The sequence below is a fragment of the Castor canadensis genome, chromosome 13 (genome assembly GCF_047511655.1).
Source record: "Castor canadensis chromosome 13, mCasCan1.hap1v2, whole genome shotgun sequence".
Classification (NCBI taxonomy): Eukaryota; Metazoa; Chordata; class Mammalia; order Rodentia; family Castoridae; genus Castor; species Castor canadensis.
Genome location: NC_133398.1, coordinates 109453558 through 109479321, shown reverse-complemented (window position 1 = coordinate 109479321; position 25764 = coordinate 109453558). Strand labels below are relative to the sequence as shown.

Sequence of the window (25764 nt, the reverse complement as noted above, 5' to 3'; positions counted from 1 at the left end):
GTTTGTTTGTTTGTTTGTGGTACTCAAGAGTTGAACTCAGGGTCTCCTGCTTATTAGGCAGGGACTCTACCACTTGAGCCACACCACCAGCCCTTTTTGTTTTTGTTGTTTTTAAAATAGAATCTCGATTTATGCCCAGGTCAGCTGCCTGCGCATACCAAGATCCTACTACTTGCGCTTTCCTTGAGTAGTTGGGATGACAGGTGAGTAGTTGAGATAGGGTTTGGGAACTTTTTGCCCTCACTGACCTTGAACCAAGATCCTCCCAGTCTCTGCCTCCTGAGTAGCTAGGATTACAGGCGTGAGCCACCACGCCTAGTGAGAATGTGTGGTTCTAACATGTACCCAGGTGAAACCCATTTAAATGATGCTGCTCTACCTACAGTGTCTCCTAATTGACATTACTTGATCTTAGCTTCAGCTTTGCTGTCTCCACACCGTGTAGGTATATTTCAGTGTACTTTGGTTATGAGAATACAGTTGAGCTTCCTAGAGTCCTTTTCTCTATCCAGTAAGTTCAAAGCATCGCTGAATGCAAGTGGGTTTTTTGGGGTACTTAAGTAAGGTATCTGTTAATGTCTTGTTATTTAGGCAGCCCTTTTAAAGCAGGGGTGGTAGTAATGGGGTGTGTGGGAACATTGTGTTTTTTTTGATATCTCTCCAGGTGGTAGCATGATGGATAGTCTTCCCTCTCTTATATCTCCATTTGGTTCTGGTAGCTGAAATTGACTGAGATTCTCTTATCTCTGCTTCCTGGATAGATGAGATTATAGTTGCATACCACCACACCTGCTTGTTCTTTGGAATAAGGGTCTTACTAACTTTTTGTTATTGTTTTGTTTTATGGCTGGAGCTGGTCTTGAACCTAAATCCTCCTAGGTCCACCTTCCAAGTAGCTGAGAGCTAAATGTCATAATCTACCTATCTACCAGCCTACCAGATATTTACAAGGACAAGTTCTGTTGAAGTGTTTAAAAGCTGTTCCTAAAAATAACCCAAGTTTTTTTCCAGTGTTAATTCTTTTACAAAGTTACAAAATCAGGGCTGGTAGAGTGGCTCAAGTGGTAGAGTGCCTTCCTAGCAAGCATGAGGCCTTGAGTTAAAACCCTAGTATCACCAAATTAAAAAAGAAAATCAAGTGAATAACAACAACAAAATGCAAAAAAGAATTCCCTTCTAGCAGACGGGCCAGGGTGAATGTGGTGAAACAGAAATGTGTCTAGGGGGTTGTTCGTCTGTAAGGAAGGATGTTAACTTCAGGTACGTACTTTCATGGGTTTCTGCTGACCTGCTGAAGTATGTTGAAGTGTAAAATGTAGAGAACCGAGAATTTACATTTGAGGAGAAAGGAGGGAACTGGGAGAACCTCAGCTCTGGGGAATTGAACAAGATGAAGGTAGGGCATGCCACTGTGTGCATGCATGGGGCATCTGTCCTGTAACTGCAGTAGTCCAGCTTCATGTAACTCTGCTGTCATTATAATTCCAAAGGAGTTCTTTGGAAGGAAAAAGAAGTGTCTGTGGAAGAAATAAGGAAGCTTGTCTAGGTGAAGTTGGCCACTTGTAGTGCCAAGTCAAAAGAGAAGCAGGTGGTCTGAGTGGCTGGGAATCAGGGAATGATTGGGATAGTCAGCACTTGAGCTATACTGTTACTGTCTGTGTAACTCATACAGGGTACTAGTCTGCATTCCTGCTCCCACCCCCCAACACACACTTTTGTGGTGGTACTAGGGCTTGAACTATATACCACTTGAGCCATGCCTCCAGCCTTTGTTTTTGCTTTAGTTATTTTTCAGATAGGGCTTCATATTCTTACCTAAGGCTGGCCTCAGACTGAGATTCTTTCATCTCTGCTTCCTGGATAGATGAGATTATAGTTATGTACCACCACACCTGGCTTGTTCTTTGGAATAGGGTCTCATTAACTTTTGTTTTGTTTTGTTTTATGGCTGGAGCTGGTCTTGAACCTAAATCATCCTAGCTCTACCTTCCAGGTAGCTGAGATTACAGGTATGAGCCAGTGCACCTGGCTTTTTTTGTTTTTTGATCTCCCCATGTAGCCCAGGTTGACTCCCAATTCTCCAGCCTCCTGCCTCTGCCTCTCAAGTGCTCCTTTTTAAGGAGATTCAAGGTCAGTCAGAAGGCCCCAGGATAAAGTGTGGAAGGATCACACCCTCGTAGTGTCTGGGGGCTTTTCCTGGGAGCTGGCCCAGAGGAGGCTTTTCAGCTGCCATTCGGGTTCTTACTCAAAAAGGCTGCAGGGGACACTTTTCCAGAAAAGAAGGGGGAAGACACTTAAGTCTGTTTACCTTTTTAAAAGTTCAGAAGGCATTGAAAGAATGGGAAAGTGCCTTCTGCTTCCCATTTCTGAGAAAAGGTTCATTGAAATGGCTTGAAATTAGGCAGGATCTGTAAAACTGATATCTGAGTAAAGTCACTCCCATTTTCCTGACACATCTTTAAGCTGTGTGATGACTGATTGTCTTTCCTGGTATCAGAAGACACTTGCTAATGTGTGTGTTAGAATTCTGTTTTTGAGCTGTGGAACAAAATTTAGACTTCTTAACTCCTGATTATTTAAGATTCATTTTTGTTAAATACTTTAATTATTACTAATCAAATTTTTTTATATTGAAACATTTGCAGTTTTTAATAATCCATTCCTCAAGCAATTCAAAGAATCTGCTGTGGTGATTATGTATTTTTTATTTCATAAATGAGGATAGTTTTGGAATTAGCACCTGTCATCATCCAATACACTGATGACTGATGTCTTTTCATTGAGTGTCCTTTGGCTGCCCCTGCTAGGCTGTAAGTTCTGTATGGACAGGGATCTTCATCTGTGTGTTCACTGCTGGAGCCTGAAAGTTTAGACCAGCACCTTGCTACTAGTGCCTACGGACTGTTCATTGAATGAATGATTGAGGAACCCATCAACACTTGCTGCTAAGTTGCTGCTTAAGTGGACTGCTCTTTATCCCTGAATTAAACAACCTGCCTTTGAAATAGTCACTGTAGCACCCAACAGATCCATAGGAACTATCCCCAAAAACTTGTGATGCAGAGAGGAGCAAATGTGTGCTCCCTAAATGCCCACAGATTCCCAGCATTGCAGAAGGAAGGAAGAAAGGAAGGATCGAGCGAGGCAGATATGCTCAGTCTAGACCTCAGACTCCTCAGTCAGGGAAAGGCACCAAGGAGTGAGCGAGGGGAGGCAGGAAGCCATGATCATCCTCTGTGTAGGAGTGCTTGCAGGTGGAAACATGCAGCCTGGGAAAGAGGGATGCTCTTCCCCACCTGCAGCTTTCCACGATACAGCACTTAGAGAAAATGCTGCTCTTCTCAGAGTCCGGCCATCAGAAACACAGTTGTGTTTCAGAAGTTTTTCTGTGCTGGTGTGGGCATGTGTACATGTATGTGTATATGTACATGCACATTTATTTACCCAGAATAGGTCTACTCACCCGCAATTTTGTAGTCTAGTTTTCTCATAACATGTTGTATGTTAGGTCTTTCTTGACAGTAACCATGGCATCATGTTTACTGACTGCATATTAATACTGTCTTTTACTTCATGCCATCATTTATGCATTCAGCAATGTTTTTGAGGGCCCACTATGTACCAGGCACTGGTTGGAAATACTGAGGGTACCAGACAGGCATAGTCCTGTTCTTGTGGAGCGTACATTTTAGAACATAAGTGAATAAGTAGGGAAGAGTTTCAGAGAGTGCTCAAAAGAAAACAACAGGATGCTGAGGTGAGCACTCTAGGTGGATGTATTATAGTGTTATGGGAGACCTTTAGAAGTGATACATGAGCGACATCTGAATGATGAAGGAAGGCCAGCTGCCTGAGGATCTGGAGGAATAACATTCTAGGTGGAGTGAATAGTCTTTGCAAAAGCCCTAATGCGGGAAAGTGCTTAGTTTGAGGAAGAGTGAAGAAGACACTGTTGGTTAGAGCAGAGTGGCCTTGTGGGAGATGAGCTAGCAAGGTGGACCAGGTTGATCTAGGAGTGCTGCATAGGGATGAAGCCTTGGGGTTTAGTTTTAGGCAGTGGGAAGTCATCATAGGATGAGGTTTCTGGAGGTGACACCATGTGGAGTTTTCTTTTTGTGGTCATTCTCTGGCTGCTCTGGGGCTATCAGAGGAAGCAGAGAGACCAGTTAGGAGACTGTTACAGTCATTGGTGTCTTGGTAAGAGATGACGGTGGCAGAGAACAGGGAGAGAAGTGAAAGTATTTTAGAGATGGAGCTATCAAACCTGGGGAATTGGATGTAGGGTAAGGAAAGGAAAGCCCAAGAAAGAGCCCTTTGGGCTGGGGGCGTGGCTCAAGTGGTATCGCTCATGCATGTGGCCCTGGGTTCAGTCTTTAGTACTAAAAAAAAAAGAAGAATGAGCCCTCTGCACTGTTGGTGGTCTTATCACTGAGACAAGGAAGACTGAGGGAGGAGAAAACGGGGCAGGGGAGTCAAACAGTGCTCTTCTGGGACGTGTGAAGTGGGAAATGTTGGTTAGACAGCAGAGTGATGTTGAATGGGCTGCTGTGCATAAACCTGGGTGGAGGTCCTGTCTGGAGATGTACATTGCAGAGCCATCGGTGTACCAGTGGTGTTTAAAGCTGTGGGCTACATGAGGTTACCCTTGGTGCAGAAGATAGATGGAGAAGGGGACGTGAACCTGTGCAGAGCAGGAGGAGCCAGCGCAAGTGGCTGCAGAGGCCACAGCAGTGGTGTGACGAGGCAGGTGTGAGACTGAAGCTGAGAAAACAGGTTTTAAGGGTGGCACCTCAGTTTTCTGCTTCAACAAAGCATCACAAATTCAGTGACTTAAAACAACACAAATTTTATTATCTATGGTCTGTAGGCCAGACACCAGACATGGTTCTTACTGGGCCAGAATCAAGGTGTGGCAGGGCTGTGCTCTTTTCTGGAGACTCTAGGGACAGTCTTTCCTCCTGCACCACTCTCTAGTGGCTTGTGGCCTCTTTCGCCATTCTCAGAACCTGCAACCTAGAGTTTCTTTGGCTTGCCTCCATCTTCACATTTCTTTCTCTGAGTCTGACCTCTCCTCCTTCTCTCTCTCCTTTCCCACTTTTAGTGCTTTTTCTTTTGGCATTGCTGGGGATGGAACACATACTAGGCAAGAGCTGTACCATGAAGCTACGTTCCTAGGCCCCCCACCCTTCTACTTTTAAGGTCTGTATTGTTTACACTTAGTCCACTTGAATAATTCAGGAAAATCTCCCTCTTGAGAGGTCAGCTGATAAGCAACTTAAACTCCATCTGCTGCTTCAATTACCTTTTGCTTTTTAACATATTCACAGGTTCTGGGGTTCAGGATGTGGTATCTTTGTTGGTGGGGATGTGCCACTATTCTTCCTGTTGGACAGGGTATAGCCAGAGATTATTAACTGGGAAGTTGAGTAAAATGGGGATGGAGAGGTCACCATTGAATTTGGTCATGCAGAGGCTCTTATTGACCTTGATGAATGGTTGTTGGTAGAGTGGGTTGAAGAGAGAGAGATGAGGACACAGAGGCCATAAATATAAGTGATTTATGATGGGAGTTTTGCTGGGAAGGAAAGTAAATTGCAGCAAGTATTACAAAGGAAAGGCACAGAGAACAGATCTGAGGGTGAGATAGAAGACCTACTGTAGGGCAGAGGTCTCATGGAGGAAGGGGCCTGAGGATAGTGTCTGTTGGTGTAGGATGGCTGGATGAAGAACCTAGCGCAAAACCATGAAATGGTTTATAGAGACAGAAACATGAAGATAGAATTAATGAAGCTATTATAAATTAAGAGACAGAACACCCTGATTCCTGTACTTGCCCCTGGGTCTGTGGACAGGATATTCGTCAGTGGCCACTACAGGGCCCTCCAGCATCAATGATATGCTCTTATTATTCCATGGGGAGTTGAAGTCAGTGTTGGACTTCTGGCCTTTCTTCCTCAGGGAGCCTGGACCACCTGTGATCTGGCTACAACTCAGTGCTATGGTGCCATGCATGCTCCATGCCACACAGGGATCCAGTCCTTTTCTCCTTACTTCTGCTCTTACCTGCTGCCTGCTGAGTTGTAGTCCTGCTTCAGTTTTTCATTGCATTCCAGTAGCATTTATTTATTCACCAGAGTTAAAATCTTTTGTTTTTTTGGGGGCAGCACTGAGGTTTGAGCTCAGGGCCTCATGCTTGCTAGGCAGGCACTCTACCACGTGAGCTACTCCACCAGCCCAAGGCCTAGATTAACTTAAAAAATTTTTTTGGCAGTTGTTGGGTTTGAACTCAGGACTTCATGCTTACTAGGCGGGCACTCTTACCACTTGAGCCACTCTGCCAGCCTCACCAGGGTTTATTGAACCCTAGGTTCTGGGGAATACTGGTCAAATGCCAGTCTTCAGCTAGCCTAATCTTCTGGCCTCTCTGTGCCTGCACCCAAGCAGCTCAGTGTTGGTGGAGAAAAACAAGACACAAGGCCAACTACGACCTGTATGTAATTGGTGGCCATATGCCTCAAGTGGGCATCATCACCAAAACCTTCAGTCTTGCAGGATTCTGCCCATCTCCACCTGTTCTGTTGTCCATGACCATTTCATCTTTTTGCCTTCCTCAAATTAGGCTCCAGCACCCCCCACCTGGAGCCGATGAACCTGCTTCACATCAGGAAACAGAAGCCAGTGGGAGCTCCAGATCTGCCTGTCACCAAACTCCCTTTAAAAGCCAGTCTGCTCCCATGAGCTATGGACCCCAGCCCTTCTCCCCTCAAACACTCATGTCCATAGCTGCCCTTCACTCTCCTGCATCAGTGATTCCTCCAGTTCCACTGTGCTATTCAGGTGCAGAGATGTACAGAGCCCCTGTGTTGTACCTGTCCTGGGATGGAAGTCAAACCTTGCTGACACATGGTCCATCCCTCTCTCAAAATTTCCTTCTTAACATCAAAACATCCCCAAAAGTAATCCGCATATTTCTTGTACTTTCTCACTGTAAAGTGATTCTTAAGATTCTCCTGCCTACCCCCTCTACCCCCTCTATAAACTACCTGCCAAGTTTTCCAACAACATGCAAAATGCCAAACCCAACGGCTGCTTTGTCCGCACCTTACTTAGCCAGGTAACTAACAGCTTCTAGCTGTTAGTCCCCTCTGAGGCACTGTCTTCTCCAGGGTAACATCCTCTTCTGGTGTCCTACTTTGTGGATCACTTCTTTTGTCCCCAGTTGTCATATTCTTCTCAGTCCACTTTTTCAAGGGTAAAGGCCCTTGGTGTGCCCCACCCCAATATAGTAATTCCATCGCCTAACAGAGCCTCACACACCTTCTCCATGTCCCACATTAAGCCCCGACCTTTCCTCAGACAGCTCCAGATGCTTATTGGCAGCTCATGTGTAACTGTTCAAAATCAACCGACTCTACATTAGTCTGTTTTTTGTTAATGTAACAAAATAGCTGAAACCTGACTACTTACCAAGAAAAATTTATTTAGTGCAGAGTTTTGGAGGCCGAAAGTTCAGGATCCCATGGCCCCATTGATTGAGCCTCTGGTGAAGTCCTAAATGTAGATAGCATCATTGTGAGAACAAGTTCGGGAGGGAGAGGTCATGTGGCAAGACAGGAAGCCAGAGAGCAGGGGCCAGGCTTGCTAGTTTATAACAACCTTAGTGAAAATTACCTGGAGTTTTTTGAGAACATCATGGGTACATTTCAAGGGCAGCACCCTCAGTGACCCGTTTCTTCCCACTAAGCCTCACCTCTTAAAGGTTACAGCACCTCCCAAAATTCTGACACTGAGGACTACATTCCTCACACGTGACTTTTAGGGATTACACTCAAGCCACAGCAGACTCTTTCCCCAAATCTGCTGGCTCTACAGTAGACTTTATTTTTATCTCCCCAATCACCAAGCTCTCTTATGCCTTCCCCACTTCTCTGTCACACGGTTTTTTGGTGTGTACCCAGGCCTTTCTGCAACTGAGTGAAAGAGTCTGTAGTTACTTTCACAGAATCATGGCTTAAATCATGCATTGGATTATAGAAGAACTAACTATTGAAAGACTAGCAGTCTTTCAATATGAATGATATAGGTTTGTGATACACATACATATGCTTCTTAAATGTTCTTAAGTATCAGTATGTAGTGATGGGCTGTAATTCCCGCAAATTTGAAAGAGTGATAAACACAAATGATATTTCATGCATCAGTGTTGGTGATTGGTTAACAAAACCATTATCACAGGTGCTGCCTGTGCTGATGCTTGTTGTTTGTATTTATATCTGTGAAATAAGGATGTTCTTCTTTTCTCATCTAAGTTCATGGATACTCTGTTGTATTTTCACCATTTAATCCTTTCATTTTTCTCCTGCTCACTGTTACTACTTATTACCTGGACACCCACAAGAGCCATCTTCTCTGGACCTTCTCTACTGCATTCTCTACCCAGCAGTCAGGAATGTTCCCAAAAAGTAAAATGCAAATCAGATCTTGCTGACCCTTACTTTATACTCTTCTATTTCTTTTTACTACTTTTCAGATAGAGACTCAAACATTACTGGGTTGTCAAGTCTCTTTCTTGAGTCTGGCTCCTCCAGTATCCCCATCAAGTCTCCCTGAAGGTCTTTCCCATGCCTGCCCTGGCACAGCCATGCTTTTCTTCCAGGTCTTTGAATGTGCCTTGTCTTTTTACTTCAGGGCCATTGTCCCATCTTTTGTTCTGCACTGAATTAATCATACTACCTAAACATAGCACCTTTGAGCAACATAACATTTGTTGTTTGGCTTTCTCCCAGTCTGGCGTACAGGCAGGTAAAGTTTAGGTGATTCCTTTGTGGCTAGGGCTAGATTATAATCTGGAGGTCTGACTGGAGAAGGATCTGTTTGCTAGTTAGTGCGATTATTGGCCTTGTGAACCATTGCACTGAAGTCTTCAGTTCCTTGCTGGTTTTTGTCTGAATTGTCCTCAGCTTCTGCCTATTTCTGCCTTCCTAGAGTGGCTACTTGGCTTCCTGAGAGCCACCAGGAAGCCAGGATCCTAGCAAGGAGGATGTTATAGTCATGGTAACATTCCATTATGTTGCTGTATTCTTTTGGATAGAATCAACTCACAGGTCTTGCCACTCTCAAGGGAAAGGGTTTACAAAGAGGACCACAATTTTGGGAACCACCCTGGTGTCTGCCACATCCCTCTGCCCCATGTTCCTGTCCTTGTAAGTATTTTTAGAAGAAACAGTTTCCACATACCTCTGCAGAGAATGTCTTGCATAGAGAAGCCTTTATGTCACCATGTTCGAGCTGTGCACAGCACGCAGGAGCCAAATCCCACTCTTGAATTGGCCATCTTGAAAGATGTTGTATCAGGTGTTTTCCAGAGTGGTCAGTTGAAGCAAGCAGGAGAACACCTTTTCTCTCCTAAGGTTCCTTCTTGTCCTTCAACAAACTTTTCGTTCAGTGCTCATTTGCTAACGCTTTGTGCCTGGGTTAGAAGCAGGATGAGCAAGGTAAGAGCTTGCAGTTTGGAGCTACATGTTCCTCACTTAAGTGTTAGTATTTTTTCAACTGGAAGGTCTGTTGTTTTTGTTTTTGTCTTTTTTTTTAATTCAGTTCCATTTGGACATAGCCAGCATGCTGTATGTCAGACTGCAGTGCTGTGAGGCCAGCTTCAGTATCACTTTCCCTCCTTTTATGACCACCAAGGCCAGCGTTCACAACTGACGGCAGGGGAACCAAAGGGTTCTGGCAGATTTAAAACTGTTTTCAGTAGCAGTTGTTCTATATTTTTTCAAGCATAATCTTTGGGGAACCAAGATCTATAAAACTGGCAAAAGTGGAGAAGGGTTTGAAGCCAGGGAGTGGGGCAAACTGCCTGCTTGGGTTTGTCACCTCCTCTGGTAGAAGACTCCATAGTGAGCACTTGGAACCCTGGGTGGGAGAAAGGAAGGTTAACAAATAGCTGAGGAGACAGGTACCTAGACAGGTAGAACACCACGTTAGTGCCGCTCCATTCGTTCCCTGACAAGTTGCTCTCAAATGGGGAGTTGCTGGCCTCTTAAGGGTATTTTTGTTGTTGTGTTACGTTCTTTTTCTTTTTTTGTGGTTCTGGGAATTGAACTCAGGGCCTCATGCTTGCTAGACAGGCTCTACCACTTGAGCCACTCTACCAGCCCCTTAAAGGTATTTTGAAACAAGTGGGCATCATGGTGTGGGTGCCATGATGCTGTACCAAATGGTAAAAACATCCTTACTGAGAAGCTTCAAGAAGCCAGACTTCTCCTCTTAGTCCAGTGTTCTCTCTTTGTGTTGTTGGTGGTCAATCCTAGTTGCATATGAGATAGTTATTCACAGCTTTTTGCACATAACTGAGCTTGGCCAACATGTAAATCGATTCAATTAGAGTCCTGGGGGTAGGGCCCGGTAGGGTTTTTTTTTTTTTTTTTTTTTTGCTGGCACCGTCTGTCGGCAAGCCCTTTTATGCGTTTTTTTCCCCCATAGTTCCACAGCCTGGGTGCTCCCTGGACCTCCCCTTGAGGGTCCCCCATTCTTTGGTCTCCCATCCACCATTCCTTGGCTCTGACCCGTATCCAGCAGCAGGTTTGAGATAGCCAAGTTCCCATGGGATACACTGTAGTGCAGGGCTTTGTTCCCATTGCCATCGGCCAGGTTGACCACGTACGCCAGCAGCTCAGTTCCCATGCGTGTCACACCTCGCAGCACCCCAGCCATGGACTCAGCCTGAGAGCGCCGCTGACTGGACACTCGAAACCATTCCTGGCCCACAAGACACGCTGCGCTCTGCCGGGATAGGGGCAAAGAAGGTGTCACGATGGTTCAAGGCAAGGTGGCAGAGGGAAGCTGTGGAGGCGGCATGGGGAAGACCCCTTTGGTGATCCCGGCAGTGTGGAAGTCTCCTGATGGTCAGAGTACGGAGACCATAGGAACTCAAGTAGAGGGCTGAGGCCACACCTCTTTTGGAGAGTTCCCAAGTTCTAGAGGACACGGTTCTACCCTTCCGGGAAAAATCTGAGGGAGAACTTGGAGGGGAGATAGTGAGCGTTTGCTCTTGGGAGTCCAGGAGTGGGGCTGGTACTTGCATTCGTGCTTTGGGAGAACCAAGGAAAACAGTGCTGTGCTAGGGCAGAGATTCCTTTGGAAAATCTGGCCTCAGCGGAGGCCCCAGGCGACAGGGCACCAAACTTGGGATTCGAGCTCCAGAAAACCGAACGCACTTCCCTAAGAGAGACTGAGGGAGTGAGGGGAGGTCCCTCAAGGGACCTCAGCGCCCCCACTGGCAAGCCGTCGCGGGTGACTCCTCGGGCCGGCTCAGCTGCCAGTGCAGCACAATACACGCCTCTCTCAAACGCGGACTCAGCTCACACCTCCCCTGTGTGGCCAGCTGAGGTTCTGACTCCGCCTCAGGCTTGGAATCTCGGGTGTCCTCATCGTTGGGAAGCCCAGGGGTGCTGGAGTCGGATTTCCTGCTGCAGTCGTCCCCAGAGCTGGAAGAGCTACTCTGGGCTTCGGCGGCACCGTCATCACTGTTGCTGTCGCTGGCATCCTCACTGGAAGAGCTCTCATACTCTCCGTTGAGGACCCCAACAAACTGCAGGCTCTTGGGTCCCGGGCTAGGCTGGGCACCAGGTGTACCATCTTTCTTCTTCATAATGGACTTGAGGATGCCTGCAGGGGCCATGGCCTGGTCTCCAGCAGTGGATACAGATGGGGTCTCCAGAGTAAGGAAGGGGGTCTCTGCTGGGGGGTCGGTCTGCGTAGTCTTCTCTGCACAAACCCACGGAGTCTGGGTGGCGGCCTCGCATGATGGGGACCTGGCCGCCATCGCTTTATTCTCCGCAGCCTTGAGGGCCTCTTCCAACTCCTGCAATCGGCTCCGCAGGAGTTCGCTCACCCCTTGCTGGTGTTCCAGGCTGGCGCACAGCAGCTCCAGCTCGCGCTCTGCGGCCTCGCGCAGCCCCAGCAGCGCCTCGGTCACCCACGCGTCCGCCTCAACGGTCTTGGGGACCACTTCCACGCTGGCCTCCCGGATCTCCGGCACTGCCTGGGTACCCGCCTCTCGGGTCTCGGGCACAGCATCGTTGCCCATCTCCTGGGTCTGAGGCGCCCCATCAAGGGTTGCAGCCGCCCCGTCTAGGATTTGTATCGCGCCCTCGCTGCACCTTGCAGCCAAGCTGTCGGGGCCATCAGCCCGAAGGCTGGCCCTAGAGCGGACGCCTCGCTCAGAGGTGGCCAGGCGTTCAGTGAGCCGCCGCAGCTGGGCGAGCTTGTCCGGGTGCAGCTCAGCTTCCCCGTCTGGCTCTGGTTGCGCGCGCCCAGCCAGTAGCTGCGCCTTCTCTGCATGCAGTGCGCGCACCTGCTCTTGCAGCTCGGGCAACGCGCGCGCCTTATTCTCAAGCTCGCACAAGCGCCGCAGTGCCAAGGCCATCTGCTCGCGCACCAGCTGCAGTTGCACAGGGCCAGGAGAGGCAAGGGCGGGGTTGGGGGCGGGGCTGGGGTAGGACTACTGCGGCCAGACCCACGCTGACTGCGCCGAGCCGCGCGGTAAGAGCTGAGCGCGAGCTTGCACGCCTGTTCCTGTGCCTGCTCCAGTCGCCGGCTGGTCTCCAGGAGAGTGTGCTCAACCGGAGGGTTACGCACGAGTGAGCGCGGCGACAGCGGCGGCAACAAGAGACCCGGAGACGCTCGGGGAGAGAGTGCGCCCAAAGCTCCTCCATCATCACTGGCCAGGGACTCCCTGGATGTCCAGGCGCCTGGGCGCCACACCCCCTGGAGGCCCGGCCGCAACGTGCGGGGACGGCGCGCAGATGAGGGTCCTGGGGCTCGGCGGGAGGCAGGGCCGCGCTCCAGCTCCTCCATGTACTTGAGGAAGTCCAGGTCCAAGTGGAAGCTGTAGGGCATCTCCACAGTGTAGGGCGAGCTCGGGCTGCGGGCGCTCCCGTGCGGCCCGCTCACAGGTGAGGGGCGGTCAGACCAGAGAGTTTTTAGAGAGAAGGACAGAAATAGGCGCCCCCCACCCCCCGTAGGGGTTTTTTAAAAGTTCTCCAGGAGTCTGGGTGCAGTGGCTTAAACCTGTGGTTCTAGCTACTTGTGAGACAGAGATCAGAAGGATCTCTTTTTGCCCTAGGCCAGCTAGGGCAAAAATTTCCTGAGACCTCATCTTCACCGGTGGCTGGGTGTGGCGACTTGTACTTTGTTATCCTAGTTATGCAGGGAGGCACAGATAGGAGAATCATGGTTCAGGCTAGCCTGGGCATAAAGCACAACCCTGTCTCAAAAATAACCAGTGCAAAAAGGGCAGATGGAAGGACTCAAGTGGTAAAGTGCCTGTCTAGCAAGTGTGAGGCCTTGAGTCCAACCCCCAGTACCACTGCCCTCTTTCCTCCTTAAAAGAAGAAAAAAGTTCCTCAGGAGATCTGAAGTACTGCCAGGGTTGGGGATCATTGCCTTAATTTACTGCTAACTGCTTTCAGAGGCTGTCGTTAAATAAATTGTGGTTAAAAATAAGCAAAGGGAAATCTGGAGGGTAACATGTTGTAATAGACAAGTGGATCTGAACCAGTTGACACATCTCAATTCGGGTTCAAATTGCTAAGCAGTGTATAATACTCAAAACTTGGTATCTGTTAGGGCAAAGACTATCTCTTTTTTGGGGGGTTACTTCTTTACTCTTTTTTTTCCTTTCTGAATATTTAAGGCTAATAGGGTAAAGCATTTGTTTGTAACACACAAGGTTATTTTTTGATCTTTCCTTCCTGAGGTCCATCTCTATCAGTTAGCTCCTGTTCTTTGTCCATACCTTTAATAAGGCCCTGAGATGTCCATTTGGTTCCCATTCACCCCTCAACACTGAGCATTCCTAGTAAGTGGTCATTCAGTTTGGAAAGATGTATTTTAAAGTTGTTGTGAAATCCCAGTGGTTAGAAAACTTTATATTGTTGTTTAGTGAGGGAAAGATGCAGAAAAATGATCACATCACCTGATGTAGGGAGTTCTCAGAATAGGCATTGGCTATGAATGGCCTTCTAGTTTTTCCCTTGAGGATAGCTGTATTATAAGGCTAATTTTAAACACCCTCTTTGAACACTTTCAGATCACTTTTAGTATATTTCTCTCTGTCTCTGACATGCCTCTCATTGACAACTAATTTAGTTTTAATCTTACTTTGCTAACTTTCCAGAATAGTTCTTTTCCTCCTAGCTCACTCATTAATCTATAGATTTCTTGTTTTATATCAGTTTCTGCTTGTGAATTTTTCTGTAAATTGGTGGCAGTGATAATGGTTTAGGTCAGTGTCTTTTTACTTTTTCATGAGATTGCATTGAAAATATAATTTAGTCTTCAGTTAGGTTGATGACGATGACTACCACTACTACTACTACTACTACTGGTTTTTATTTTTCTTTCATTCTTCAGACAGGTCTTCCTATGTTTCCTAGGCTGGCCTTGAACTCATGATCCTCCTGTCTCAGCCTCCTGAGTGCTGGGATTACAGGCATGTGTAATCATGTTCAGCTGTATTAGTTAAGGTTGACCTGATAATTTTTTTTTTTAATTTTGCAGACTGGGTCTTGCTATGTAGCTCTCAGGCTAGTATTGAACTTGTGATTCTCCTACTTTTGCCTCCCAATGCTAGGATTGTAGATCACGTGCAAGTGGGTAAATGTTTTGCACACATCATGGGTATGGGTAAATATGATGTATATATTACATAGTGCTTCGGAGTTGGTTGTGAGACCACTGTCTGTAGCAGTTTTGGAGAACTACTCTTTATGCCAGTGTACACAGTGTGGTGTTTAACAGTGAGGTTGTGAGAGTCTGTTTGCTGGATCTGGCATTCTCTCCTCCTCCTGTCTTGTGCAGCTCAGGTACTCTGTGCTTCTGGACTCAATTTTTAAGGATGGTTTGGAGTACTCAGTGAGTTAACAGGTACAACATAAACACAATGTATTATGAACCATTAGTCACTTGCCCATTGCTGATCTGTACAGTAAATAATATTGAAGCAGAAGAAAGCACTGACTATAAAGTAAAAAATGATGGCACACTGGCTTGCATTACCAGGAGACCGAACTGAGTGAAACGTCAAGTCACACAGTGGTAGGCGCCATGTATCGTAGCAGCTCCACCCTAGGTGTGTTCTCAGCAGAAATGTGTGTGTGAACCAAAAGATGTGGAGGAGTGCAGGAGCACTATTCCAAGTTCTCTAAAACTGGAAACAGCTTAAGTATGTGCAAGAGCTGCATGGAAAGTTAATTGTGACATGCTCACATAGCAGAAACTGTGAAGTCATGGAGGCAAATGAAGCATTGTGTGTTCAAGAAATGAATAACTTTCACAAACATAGTGTTGAGACAAAAGAAACCAGACTCTCACAGTTCAGTATTGAATGATTCTGTAGACAAGTTCAAAACATCTTTGAAAACAGGTAAACTGAATGTATGGTGTTAGAGTCGGGAGAAGTAGTTAGCTTTGGAGAGTGGGGAGGAAGTGGAAGTCTGGCTTCTGGGCTGCTGGTGGTGTTGTGTTTTGTGTAATACACATATGAACAAACACACTGAAGATTTGTGGGTTTTTTTCTGTTTGTAGAACTTTTCAGTAAGGAGGTCATTAAAGTGGCATAGAATATAAAATAGCTTGTTAAGCAACAGTGAGAAACCAGCCAAATACTTGCAGTAATGCACATAGTCTTACAAAATGCATATTCTGATTTTGTTTTTTTAAAGTTCAAAAAGTTAATGCCAGGTTGTTGTTTAGGGACACATAGGCAGCTAGTGAGGGAGGCAGCAGTGAGGGAAGCAGAGCCACTGTGAGTATTATGGAATAAAGAACTCTTTTATTACAGAAATAAGATCTTATACAACTCTGGGAAAAACTGGAAACAAGAGCCCAAAAGAAGGGACTATAGGATCAGGGAAATTCATTAAGCCACCTTTCCTGAAGCACCTGTGTTTGGGTAGGCAGGTCAGCTGCTAGCACCTGCTAGCGTGAGACCACATGGGCAAACTGATGAAAAAGTGTGTGATAGGTCTGCTCTTAGCATGTAGTGGGAGCTGGGGACTTCTGTTGGTTGGCGAGGCCAACAGCTAGGAGAAAAGCTCTTGAGAGAAGAGTGTGCAGACAGTCTGTTACCCTGCCGCACCTCCTTTTCTTTGTTTCAACATCTCTTTGGAAAGTAGTGGCTGTTTCTTCTCCATATCTCTCTGTTACCACCTCAGCTACCACAGCCTTGGAAAGTAATGGGTGTTTCACTTTCACCTTTTAAATCTTGTGCAAATGCAGGAAAGGGCATCGTGGGAAATCCAGTCTAAGCAAATCATTGGAGTTAGAAACTGCCACAGTGATGGTTGCACAGTTTATATGTAAACTTTTTAAAAACACTTCTCAAGTTGGTAGAGTTTATGGTATGTGAATTATGTCTTAATAAAGTTGGTATTTAAGCAAAAACAACCATAGGTTGAAACTGTAAAGGGAAGCATGGAAACAATTAGTAAAAAAGTTAGGCTGGTGATTCCTTTGTGGGAGGAGGGCTTATGAGAAGGAGTTTTCCACAGTTTAGAAAAGTTTGTCCTTCATAGGAGAGAGGGTCCACACGTGCTTACTTATTAACATGCAGTCCTGTGGTGGCAGGGAGTAAAATAGCCCAGTTTACAAAGTTATGGTCATAGTCATTTTCTAGCTTTATAAAGATGAGAAGATGCTAACCTGGATGATCTCAGGGTTCCTCCTTGAGGTCTGGATTCCAGAATGGTAATTGTTTTTTTTTTACCAGGTTATACCTATGTTACCCTAAACTGCTGATCTTTGAAAAACTAGAGAGTAGTAACTATGATGCTTGTTAACTAGGGCTCCAGACAGGTCTGAGAGTAAGTTTTTAAAATAGGTCAGTGGGGTAGTTGTGTCACTTTTAACTGAACGTATTAGATTTCAAAATCTGAGCCACGATTTCTTTGTACTTAAAAGTAGATTTTTACAGATTCATTAAATCTTCCATATCAAATCTGTTTTGATAATCAGAGAAACTGGAGCATTGTCATCATCTTTATGTACTGGAAAATGCCCCTATCTGCTCCCTACTTACGTGGTGCCACTTTTCATTGAATGCTTGTTAGGGCTCTTTTCATTCTGTATTTAATAAGGAAGCAATTGTCCAAGTAAAAGGCATGCAGCTTTCCTGCCGGGGTAGTAGTCATACTGTAGTTTTGAAATGGATGTGAAAGTTTTTTAGAGAAGTTCAAAACAGAGAGTATCGTGTATCATTTGTATGCAAAGGTTAGATTTTTTTTTTTTTTGATCTAGTTATGTAGGCTTTTAGCTGCTGCTTTTGGTGTAGAACATACATAGAATGTTTTTTTGAATGAGATTATTTCGACATGGTTTAAATTTGTAACAATAGTCTCCTTATTACTAGTGGTACCTTCAGACTATTTGTAAAACTTCAGAGATACATTTGTCACATAATGAGATTCTTCAGAGTTTGATGATTTGAGTCAGATGTCACTTTTAATGCCTCTTCCATTAAGAAATAAATTTTGATGTTTTCTAAACCAATTCTTAAGCATTATGTCTGCTAATCCTTTTCATTCAGTGGTCATTTGGCGTGCCTACCGAGTACTGTTAAAGAAAAATTTATTCATGATACGCCTGCCCTCACATAACCCCTCCCCCAAACCAGTTAAACAGTAGCCAGACTGTATTCAGGTGGCTATCCATAGGAGTACAGCAATGGAGTTTTGCAGTAGGGGAGAGAGCAGACCCAATTCTGGGTACAAGGACAGATGAGGATTTATAGCCACGAAGCTGGTGGATGGAAAATTACTAAGAAGAAACATGTAATGAGGGAAGGAGCAAGGGAGAGAAGGAGGGAGGAAGGGGGAGGGAGAAATTATGACCGGTGTTAAAATAAGCATGGTGGTGCATGCCTGTAGTTCCAGTATTCAGGAGACTGAGGCAAGAAGACTGTGAGTTCAAGGCAAGCCTGGGGTACATAGCACATTCCAGACCAAGACAGGACTATATAGGGAGACCTTATCTCATGAAATAAAAAAACAAAACTACAAAGACAAAAACCCTCTGTTTTTAGTTACAGAAGGATCTGACTTGGGAGCTAGAACCAGTAGGATTTAATATGACCTCTAAGATGTGTTAGCTGTTACCTTTTTCCAAAACTGACATAAGACAGATTAACAAGAGAAAAGATAGATTCTAGTCATATAGGTACTTATTTCAGGGGTATTTACAAAGAAAGATGACTGAAAGGAACCAGAATTTAGGACTTGTATGCCATCTTAATAAGGTGGAGGGGAGGCAGAGAGAGGGCACTTATATGAAAACACGTAGCTCTTTGAAAAGTTAAAGGGCCCTTAGGATAGATGGGAGGTAGGCTAGTTTTGTGATGTGATTTGGATATGTAGTCTGTTTGGGTGTCTTCTTACCTCACAAGATTTGAGTTGTTCCTGAGCAGGGGATTTATAACAATTTAGTTCTTTTGGGAGGCTCTACATTTAGGCAGATAAGGCATTTTAGAACTCAAATACTTTGAGCTTAAATTTTTTTTAAAATGCTATGGTGACCTATTCTGGATCCCTTTTTGGCAAGGGAAGGGAGAAATTACTGAGATTCTGACTTGAGAGTGGTACTATAGAGAATGAAATACATAAAGAAGAACAGCTTTTTGCAAATTTGGTATTTATATTTTGTAGTTGAGCTTGGAGCACAAGTTGGTTATTTAGGTAGAGATCCTAGGAGGCAGTTGGGATGTAGAGATGTAGATCTGGGAGCTCAGGAGAGAGCTTGAAGAAACTGAGAGTACTGATGAAATTTTCCTAGGAGAGTAGGAAGAATGAGAAAAAAAGAGGTTCTAGAAATAAAATAGAGGAAGCTAGAAAATGGGGGTAGTTAGGAAGGAAGTTGAGCTTACAACAGAGCTAGTAAGGAGGACTTGGTGATCATGAGGAGACTTGGGAGAGTTACATACCTGTTACTAGAGTCCTAGACTGTAGGAAAGCCTGACTTTGGGGACCAGCAGACCAAGTCTGACTACTTTGCCCCTGAAGTCAAACAGAAAATAATGGTGAAAATCAGGAAAGAAATTTATTCTGTGTAGCCATACTGGGAAGGCAAGGGGGACCAAGCATCTTCAACCTTGTATTCAGGGGGTACTGACAAAAGCTTCAAATTTAAATAGGGAAGGAAAAGAAGTGGGGGGCAAGAAGCATGCAAAGGTCAAGCATAGTCTTGGTTGATCACTGCCTGCATATTGGCCTTGTGGAGATTGAATAAGAAAGTTGTGGTTGCCCAGGGATAGTTTGAACCGATCACAAAATGTTCAGACCTGTTGTTCCTAGACTAAGGCGACCACAGGAGAGAGTGGTACAGAGAAGAGGATAAGTCAAAAAGGCAAGATGGGAGGTAGTTCGTTTAGGTTTAGGGTGATGACTAGAGACTTCTAAGGCTCCCTTCAGGTGGACTGGAACAGGATATTGTAAAAAATTGGGGTTGGCAATCTGTTGATTATCTTGTCTCTGCAAACCTTAAAAATACCTTAGTTACTCTTATCTTCATGTCTTCAGCCTTGAACAAGAGGATTACCAGCTTTGCACAGACATTCCTTAAATGATTAACCTGTCTATGTGCAGAGTTGAGCAGGAATTGGACCCAAAGTTTAAGGTAGACAGATACAGAATGCAAATCTTTGTCCTCCTTTTAGTTACCCACCTGGCTGATGTAAAGATTTAGTACTTTTTTGCAAAAGCATCCTCTTAAGACACCATTATAAAACCAAGGGAGCACATAGTAGGGAGAAGAAGCAGTAAGGATCAGCAGTGCCAGGTTGCAGAATAAAATACGTGTTAAAACATTTCTTGGTTTAGTATATGAGAATAGTAGTGTTTTGAGGAGGAAGTAGAGGACTATTTAGGATTTGGAACAGTTGGCTTATCACTTAAAAAAAATTAGGTCCCTACCTTATGCCCTATTAGCAATGTAAATCTAAAAATTAAATGTAAAAGTTGGAAATAATAGAAATACTAGAAGAAAATATAGGTTGATATTTACGTAGTTTTCAGATGGTAAAGGCCATTCTAATCATGATACCAAAATCAGAAAGGCTGGCAAATTTGAGTGCATATAAATTCAGCATTTCTAAGTGCTAAAAAATACCATAAAATTAAAATGTAGATGGCAGTCTGAGAGACATATTTGCTACATATTTGACAGAGATTTATTATTCTTTTTTTGGGTGGTGCTGGGGATCCAACCCTGTGCGTCATGCATGCTAGGCAAGCACTTTATTACTGAGCTACATCCCCAGCCCTGCTTAATATTATATTATCCTTAACATATAAAAGAAAAAACCTAGCCCTAAAGATAAATCCAACTAAGACAGACTGTGCAGTTGATTTATCTCCCTCGGGGTTAGAGAGAGGTTGGTTAATGGGTACAGGGTGTGGTTGGACAGGAGGAATAAATACCAATGTTCTGTGGCACAGTAGGGTAGCTGTGGTGGACAATGATTAATTGTGTATTTTGAAATAGCTACTAGGGAGGATTTTGAGTCTAGCTAACACAAAGAAATGATAAATGTCTGAGGCCATCGATACACCAACTACCCTGATTTGATCACTACATACTTTATATAAATATGAAGTGTCCCACAATGATGTACAATTACTGTGTCGATTAAAAATTTTGAAAAGGAAACAGTCTATCCACAAATGACTAACTGGAGATTCTCATTAAGCATAGCTCATTGAAGATGTCTTTGTCTCTCCTTCCTTTCAAAAAATTTGATAAAATGTCAGAAGGAAATCACAAAAGGTACAAACAAAAGGCAAGAGAGAATGAGAGTGAGAATTTTCTGTTTTTGTTAATGATAGGCAAAGAGTTCGGGCCTCTTCCTGATGAGAACAAGTAAAAGGATGTGTAAAATTTAAAAGAAATTTGTGCCAAGGTAGTAGAGTTGAGTGTTCAAAGACAATGGATAATTCAAGCTACCTTGAGGTGGATATTGGGAGGATCAAGGTTAGAGGTTAGCCCTGGGCAAAAAATTAGTGAGACTCCATTCCAACAAATAAACTTGGTGTGCCTGTGATCCGAGGTATGCAGAAGGCACAGGTGGGAGGCTGGCAAAAATGTGAGATCTTATCTGAAGAATAGTTAAATCAAAAAAGGGCCAGAGGTGTGGCGTGGCTCAAGTGTTAGAGCTACTTGTGCATCAAGTCCAAGACCCTGAATTCAAACTCCAGCACTGCCCTCTACCAAAAACAGACAATGGAATGAAGTTTCAAAATGTTAAAAAGGTAAACTACCAAAGTAGAATTCTATACCCAGCAAAAACCTCCTTTTTTTTTTTTAAATTTTATTAATTTTTTTGATGGTCCTGTGGTTTGTACTTTGGGCCTCATGCTTGCTAGGCATGCCGTCTACCACTTGAGCCACTCCCCTAACCCTCCAAATCTCCTTTAAATGTGAGAACAAAATTTCCCCCTTTTTAGGGATAATTGATAAAATTACAGAGTCAGTAAGGACATAGAAAATCTCAGTAATACAATGAACAAATGTGACCTAATTGTGATCTCAGTGGGCTTACCAGTAGATAAGACACAGTGGAAGAGAAAAATGGCGTACTGACAATAAGGAAATTAAGATGAGAGATGAAATACAATGAAACATGACATAAATGCAACATTGTACCTAGTAACTGTAGACTTTACATCCTTTTCCTATGCACAGAGAACATTAATCAAAATTGCTCATCTTGAAAGCAAGTCTTGACAATTTCAAAAGACTAAACTCAGGATATCAAACTTACTATAAAGATAGGTTCAATATTTGAAAAATTGATCAGTATAAATCACTAAATTAATAGAGTAAAAGCAGAAAAATAAGATAATGTCAATAGATACAGAAATTGCTTTTGATAAAATCTAACATCCTTTAAAAATGAAATCTCACGACACGTGAATAAAAGGCAACTTCCTGAATTTGGTAAAGGTTACTTAGAAAATCCTACAACAGGCATCATGTTTAAAGATGAACATGTTAAAAGATTTCTTCTTTCAGGTTGAGAAACAAGTACCTTATTTTTAAGGTACTTCTGTTATTTCTCTGGAAGTTTTACCTAATTCAATTAGACAAGAAAAATAGAGTTCAAGAATCAGCCTGGAAAAAATAAAGTTGTGATTTTATAGATTATATAAAAATATCTACATAATACAGGAAATTCAGCAATATCTCTATAACAAAAAGGTTTCAAGATTCAAGGTAACTTTGGACACATCAGCAGCAAACAGGAAAGTATTGAAACATTTACAATATAAAAATCATAGTTTTCAGGAAAAAACTAAAACGACGCAAAGGCTCTATACAAAAGCAATGGACATTATTGAGCGATGTTAAAGACCTAAACAAAAAGGGGATATACCGTGTTCATGGATTATAAGACTCAATATTGTAAGATGTTGATTCTTCTCAAATTCATCTGTACATTCACTGTATCAGTCAAAATGGCAACAGTTATTTATTTACTTATTTTTGATGTGAAAATTGACAAGTGGATACTAAAATGTATGTGGAAAGGCAAACAACCAGGAATAGCTGAAATAATTTTGAAGAAAAACAAAGTGAGTAGACTTATGCTTCAGGGTAGCAAGACTTGCTATAGAAGGCTACAATAATGAAAATGATATGGTTCCAGTGAAAGACCATTTAAACAAAATAGTCTAGGAAAAGAGCCACACTTCTATGGAAATTTGATTATTATCACAGAGGATTTTACAGAATAGTGGAGAAAGGATGGTCACTGCAGTAAGTGGTGTTTGGGGACTGGGGATATAGCTTGCTCTAAGATGAACAAGACCCTGGGTTTGATCATTACAATGAATGGATGAAGAAAAACACACACACACACACACACACACACACACACACAGAGAGAGAGAGAGAGAGAGAGAGAGAGAGAGAGAGACAAGGAGTTAGTTACTCATGGAAAAAATATAAGAGTGACCCCTACTTTACCCCCTTCCCCACAATTCCTAATCCATATCAGTCTGGATCCAGTCAGGAGTAAATTTAAAGAAAAATGTAATATGAGGAATTACTGATTATTACAGGAAATTGAAGTATGAGGGACTGGCTAGTAAAAAGTGAAAAGAAGTCTAAAGAATGTGAGGAGCAGATACATGGAACAGCTGCTGACCCAGTGCTGAGTTAGGAGCACCCTTCTGTCAATCCATCCCCCTGTCCTGTCCCCCCACCCTCCCTACCCCCGGGACTGGGATCCATACTGAATCAAGGGCACGGCTGTTGTTTACTGTTTTTGCACAGCAAGAGAGCCCTCAGGTGTTATGCTGGAACGTGATGGAAATTACCCTCTGGAACTTGCCAGAAGCAACCCTATAGAGTTCCAGAGAAAAGCTCTTTATGGGGAGGTGTCCACTGGAGGTACCTTGCTGTAAAACCACCTAAGTAGGATGCTGGGAGGAGCTGCTGGGAATTGCTGGCTGCATTGTGCCAGTCTCTGGAGTCCAGAGAGGCTGAGTGTGCTGCAGGATCAGATGCTGTAGAATAACACACTTAGTGTGGAAAACCTGGAAACTGTACATATCAAGGTACCAAGACGACACACCTTTGTATTAACTCAGCATTTATTCAGTAAACATCACTGGATGTTCTCCCTATGCCAGATGAGATATATGAATGGACAGAATAGACATTGAGCTTGCCTTTGCAGACTTTAAGCTCTGGTAAGACATTGAGCCTGTATTGAGTCACTTGAGGTTCTTCTTTGTGCCAGGGAATAGGTATGGAGTTGCTACCTTCAAAGAGAAATAACCACTGAGGCTTCAAAGAGAAATAAGCCACTGAACAGGTGACTTAGTTAGGTTTATTAATAAACTAATAAAGCAGGTTTATTTTTAATCATAAGAATAAATAAACATATCATGTAAAGGGATGTGAAGGAAAAAATCCAGGCTGCTACTAGAGAGAAGGCTTTAATTTAGAGGGCAACCTTCTTTCTTTTTTTTTTAATATGGAATGCTTCACGAATTTGTGTGTCATCCTTGCGCAGGGGCCATGCTAATCTTCTTTGTATCATTCCAATTTTAGTATATGTGCTGCCAAAGCGAGCACTAACCTTCTCTTTCTTAGGAAGCTTTTTTTTTTTTTTTCGGTACTGGGGCTTGAACTCAGGGCCTACCTACACCTTAAGCCACTTCACCAGCCCTTTTTTGTGAAGGGTTTTGGAGATAGGGTCTCCAGATAGGTCTTGCAGACTAGTTGACAGGGTTGGCTTTGAACCTTAATCCTCCTGATCTCTGCCTCCTGAATAATTAGGATTACAGGCGTGAACCATGGTGCCCGGCTTCTTAGGAAGTATTTTGTGATGGAAATGATGGTGATGACTTAGTTCCATGAGATAAGACGAGTGACCCAAACAGGGGAAGCTTGTGGAAGACCTTGTGGGGAAGAGCTTGGCTTCTCTGAATAAGTGAGAAGCACAGGAGCTTACAGGAGAGGGTGAAGTGAATAGTCAGGCTATGAGAAGACATGTTACGTTTTGTTTTACAAGTGGGGTAGCATGTGCAGCTTCTGTTGGGATGGAGAAACCTTAGAATACAGGGCATTCATTAGCTCAGCAAACATTTGAATGTGTGTATGCTAAGCTAAGCAGTATTGAATGCCCCCACAATGTACAAATCACAAAAACTATCCCTCTCTTTGGGGAGCTTACCTTCTAAAGGGAGGAAACTGTTGACAAATGAATAATCTGCTATGTGATGTAAACCTGAAAAACAGAGCCTCTTAATGAGAGGTACAGGGATGCTGAGGTAGGGTGGACAGTGGGATGGACTTAATATCACTAGAATGCCAGGCACACTTGTTTTACTGTCTTCAGAGCTAGAATGACACCTGCCACATGTGAAGTGCTCAGTATATAATTGTTGTATGAACAAGTTAATGACACATGATCCCAGAGATAGGAAGAAATGAGTTGTGAAATATGGAGGAAGGAAAGTGAGAACAGTCATGAATGAAGACATATTGTAGAGATATTAGTGTGGATATTCCCAACTCAAATTATAGTTGTATTTGCTTTGAAAAGATTTGACTATTCAATTGTATCTTGAATTCTTTGAGTTAGCTTTGTTTCATGGTACGAATTTTGTCTACTCCATGTTTCTCAGGTTTATTAATATAATTTATAGATCTTTCTTACCTACTGAGGCATTCATCTAGTGGAGAGGCACCTGTTTTCATTAATTTAAAAATCAAATTTGTATTATGTATTAGTTTATATATTGGAAATCTTTGATGACATGTCTTTCAGCATCATCCTGCTTAAAGTGTGTGTGTGTGTGTGTTGTTTTATGCCATTTAAAAAAACTAGTTTAGCTGCATTTAAACTGCAGTGATTATGTACTAAAATTAAAGTTACATTCCTTGCATTGCTACTGTGGTGATCCTGTAGTGAGTATTTATTTTCATGGGCCTTTGCTAAGTTTGCCTCATGGTGATCTTGTTTACTTGAAATCATATCGGCAGGGCATAACTCCTTTTAATTTAACACATGAGATTGTCCTTTATTTGCTGAGTCTTAGCGTTTTATGTAAGGATTCCAGTGCTTTGTATGACTTTCCTATAGCTAGAGAAGGTCTGCCTCCTTCTGACTGCTGGGTGTAGGGTGCTCTTTGTCAAGAAGACTTTGATGTGAGCATTGTAAGATCATTCTGGAAATTACCTTATGTTTGAAAGACTTCT

At 43.6% G+C, this 25764-nt stretch overlaps 2 protein-coding genes and 2 non-coding genes across 4 annotated transcripts in view; 1 reads left to right on the top strand and 3 right to left on the bottom strand.

The window, feature by feature from the left end:
• Positions 1 to 25764, top strand: part of LOC141415489 (uncharacterized) — a 95563-nt gene that overhangs the window by 35315 nt on the left and 34484 nt on the right. The gene's annotated exons all lie outside the window — the stretch shown is intronic.
• Positions 9598 to 9728, bottom strand: LOC141415990 (small nucleolar RNA SNORA61). Its single transcript, XR_012440928.1, has one exon. It is a non-coding gene; the product is annotated as a small nucleolar RNA SNORA61 (small nucleolar RNA).
• On the bottom strand, positions 11267 to 24554 carry LOC141415678 (KN motif and ankyrin repeat domain-containing protein 3-like). The gene is given in 4 exon segments (XM_074052652.1): positions 11267 to 12489; positions 12492 to 12952; positions 23450 to 23561; positions 24515 to 24554. Coding segments are annotated over 4 exon segments (1836 nt in total).
• On the bottom strand, positions 24029 to 24135 carry LOC141415883 (U6 spliceosomal RNA). Its single transcript, XR_012440834.1, has one exon. It is a non-coding gene; the product is annotated as a U6 spliceosomal RNA (small nuclear RNA).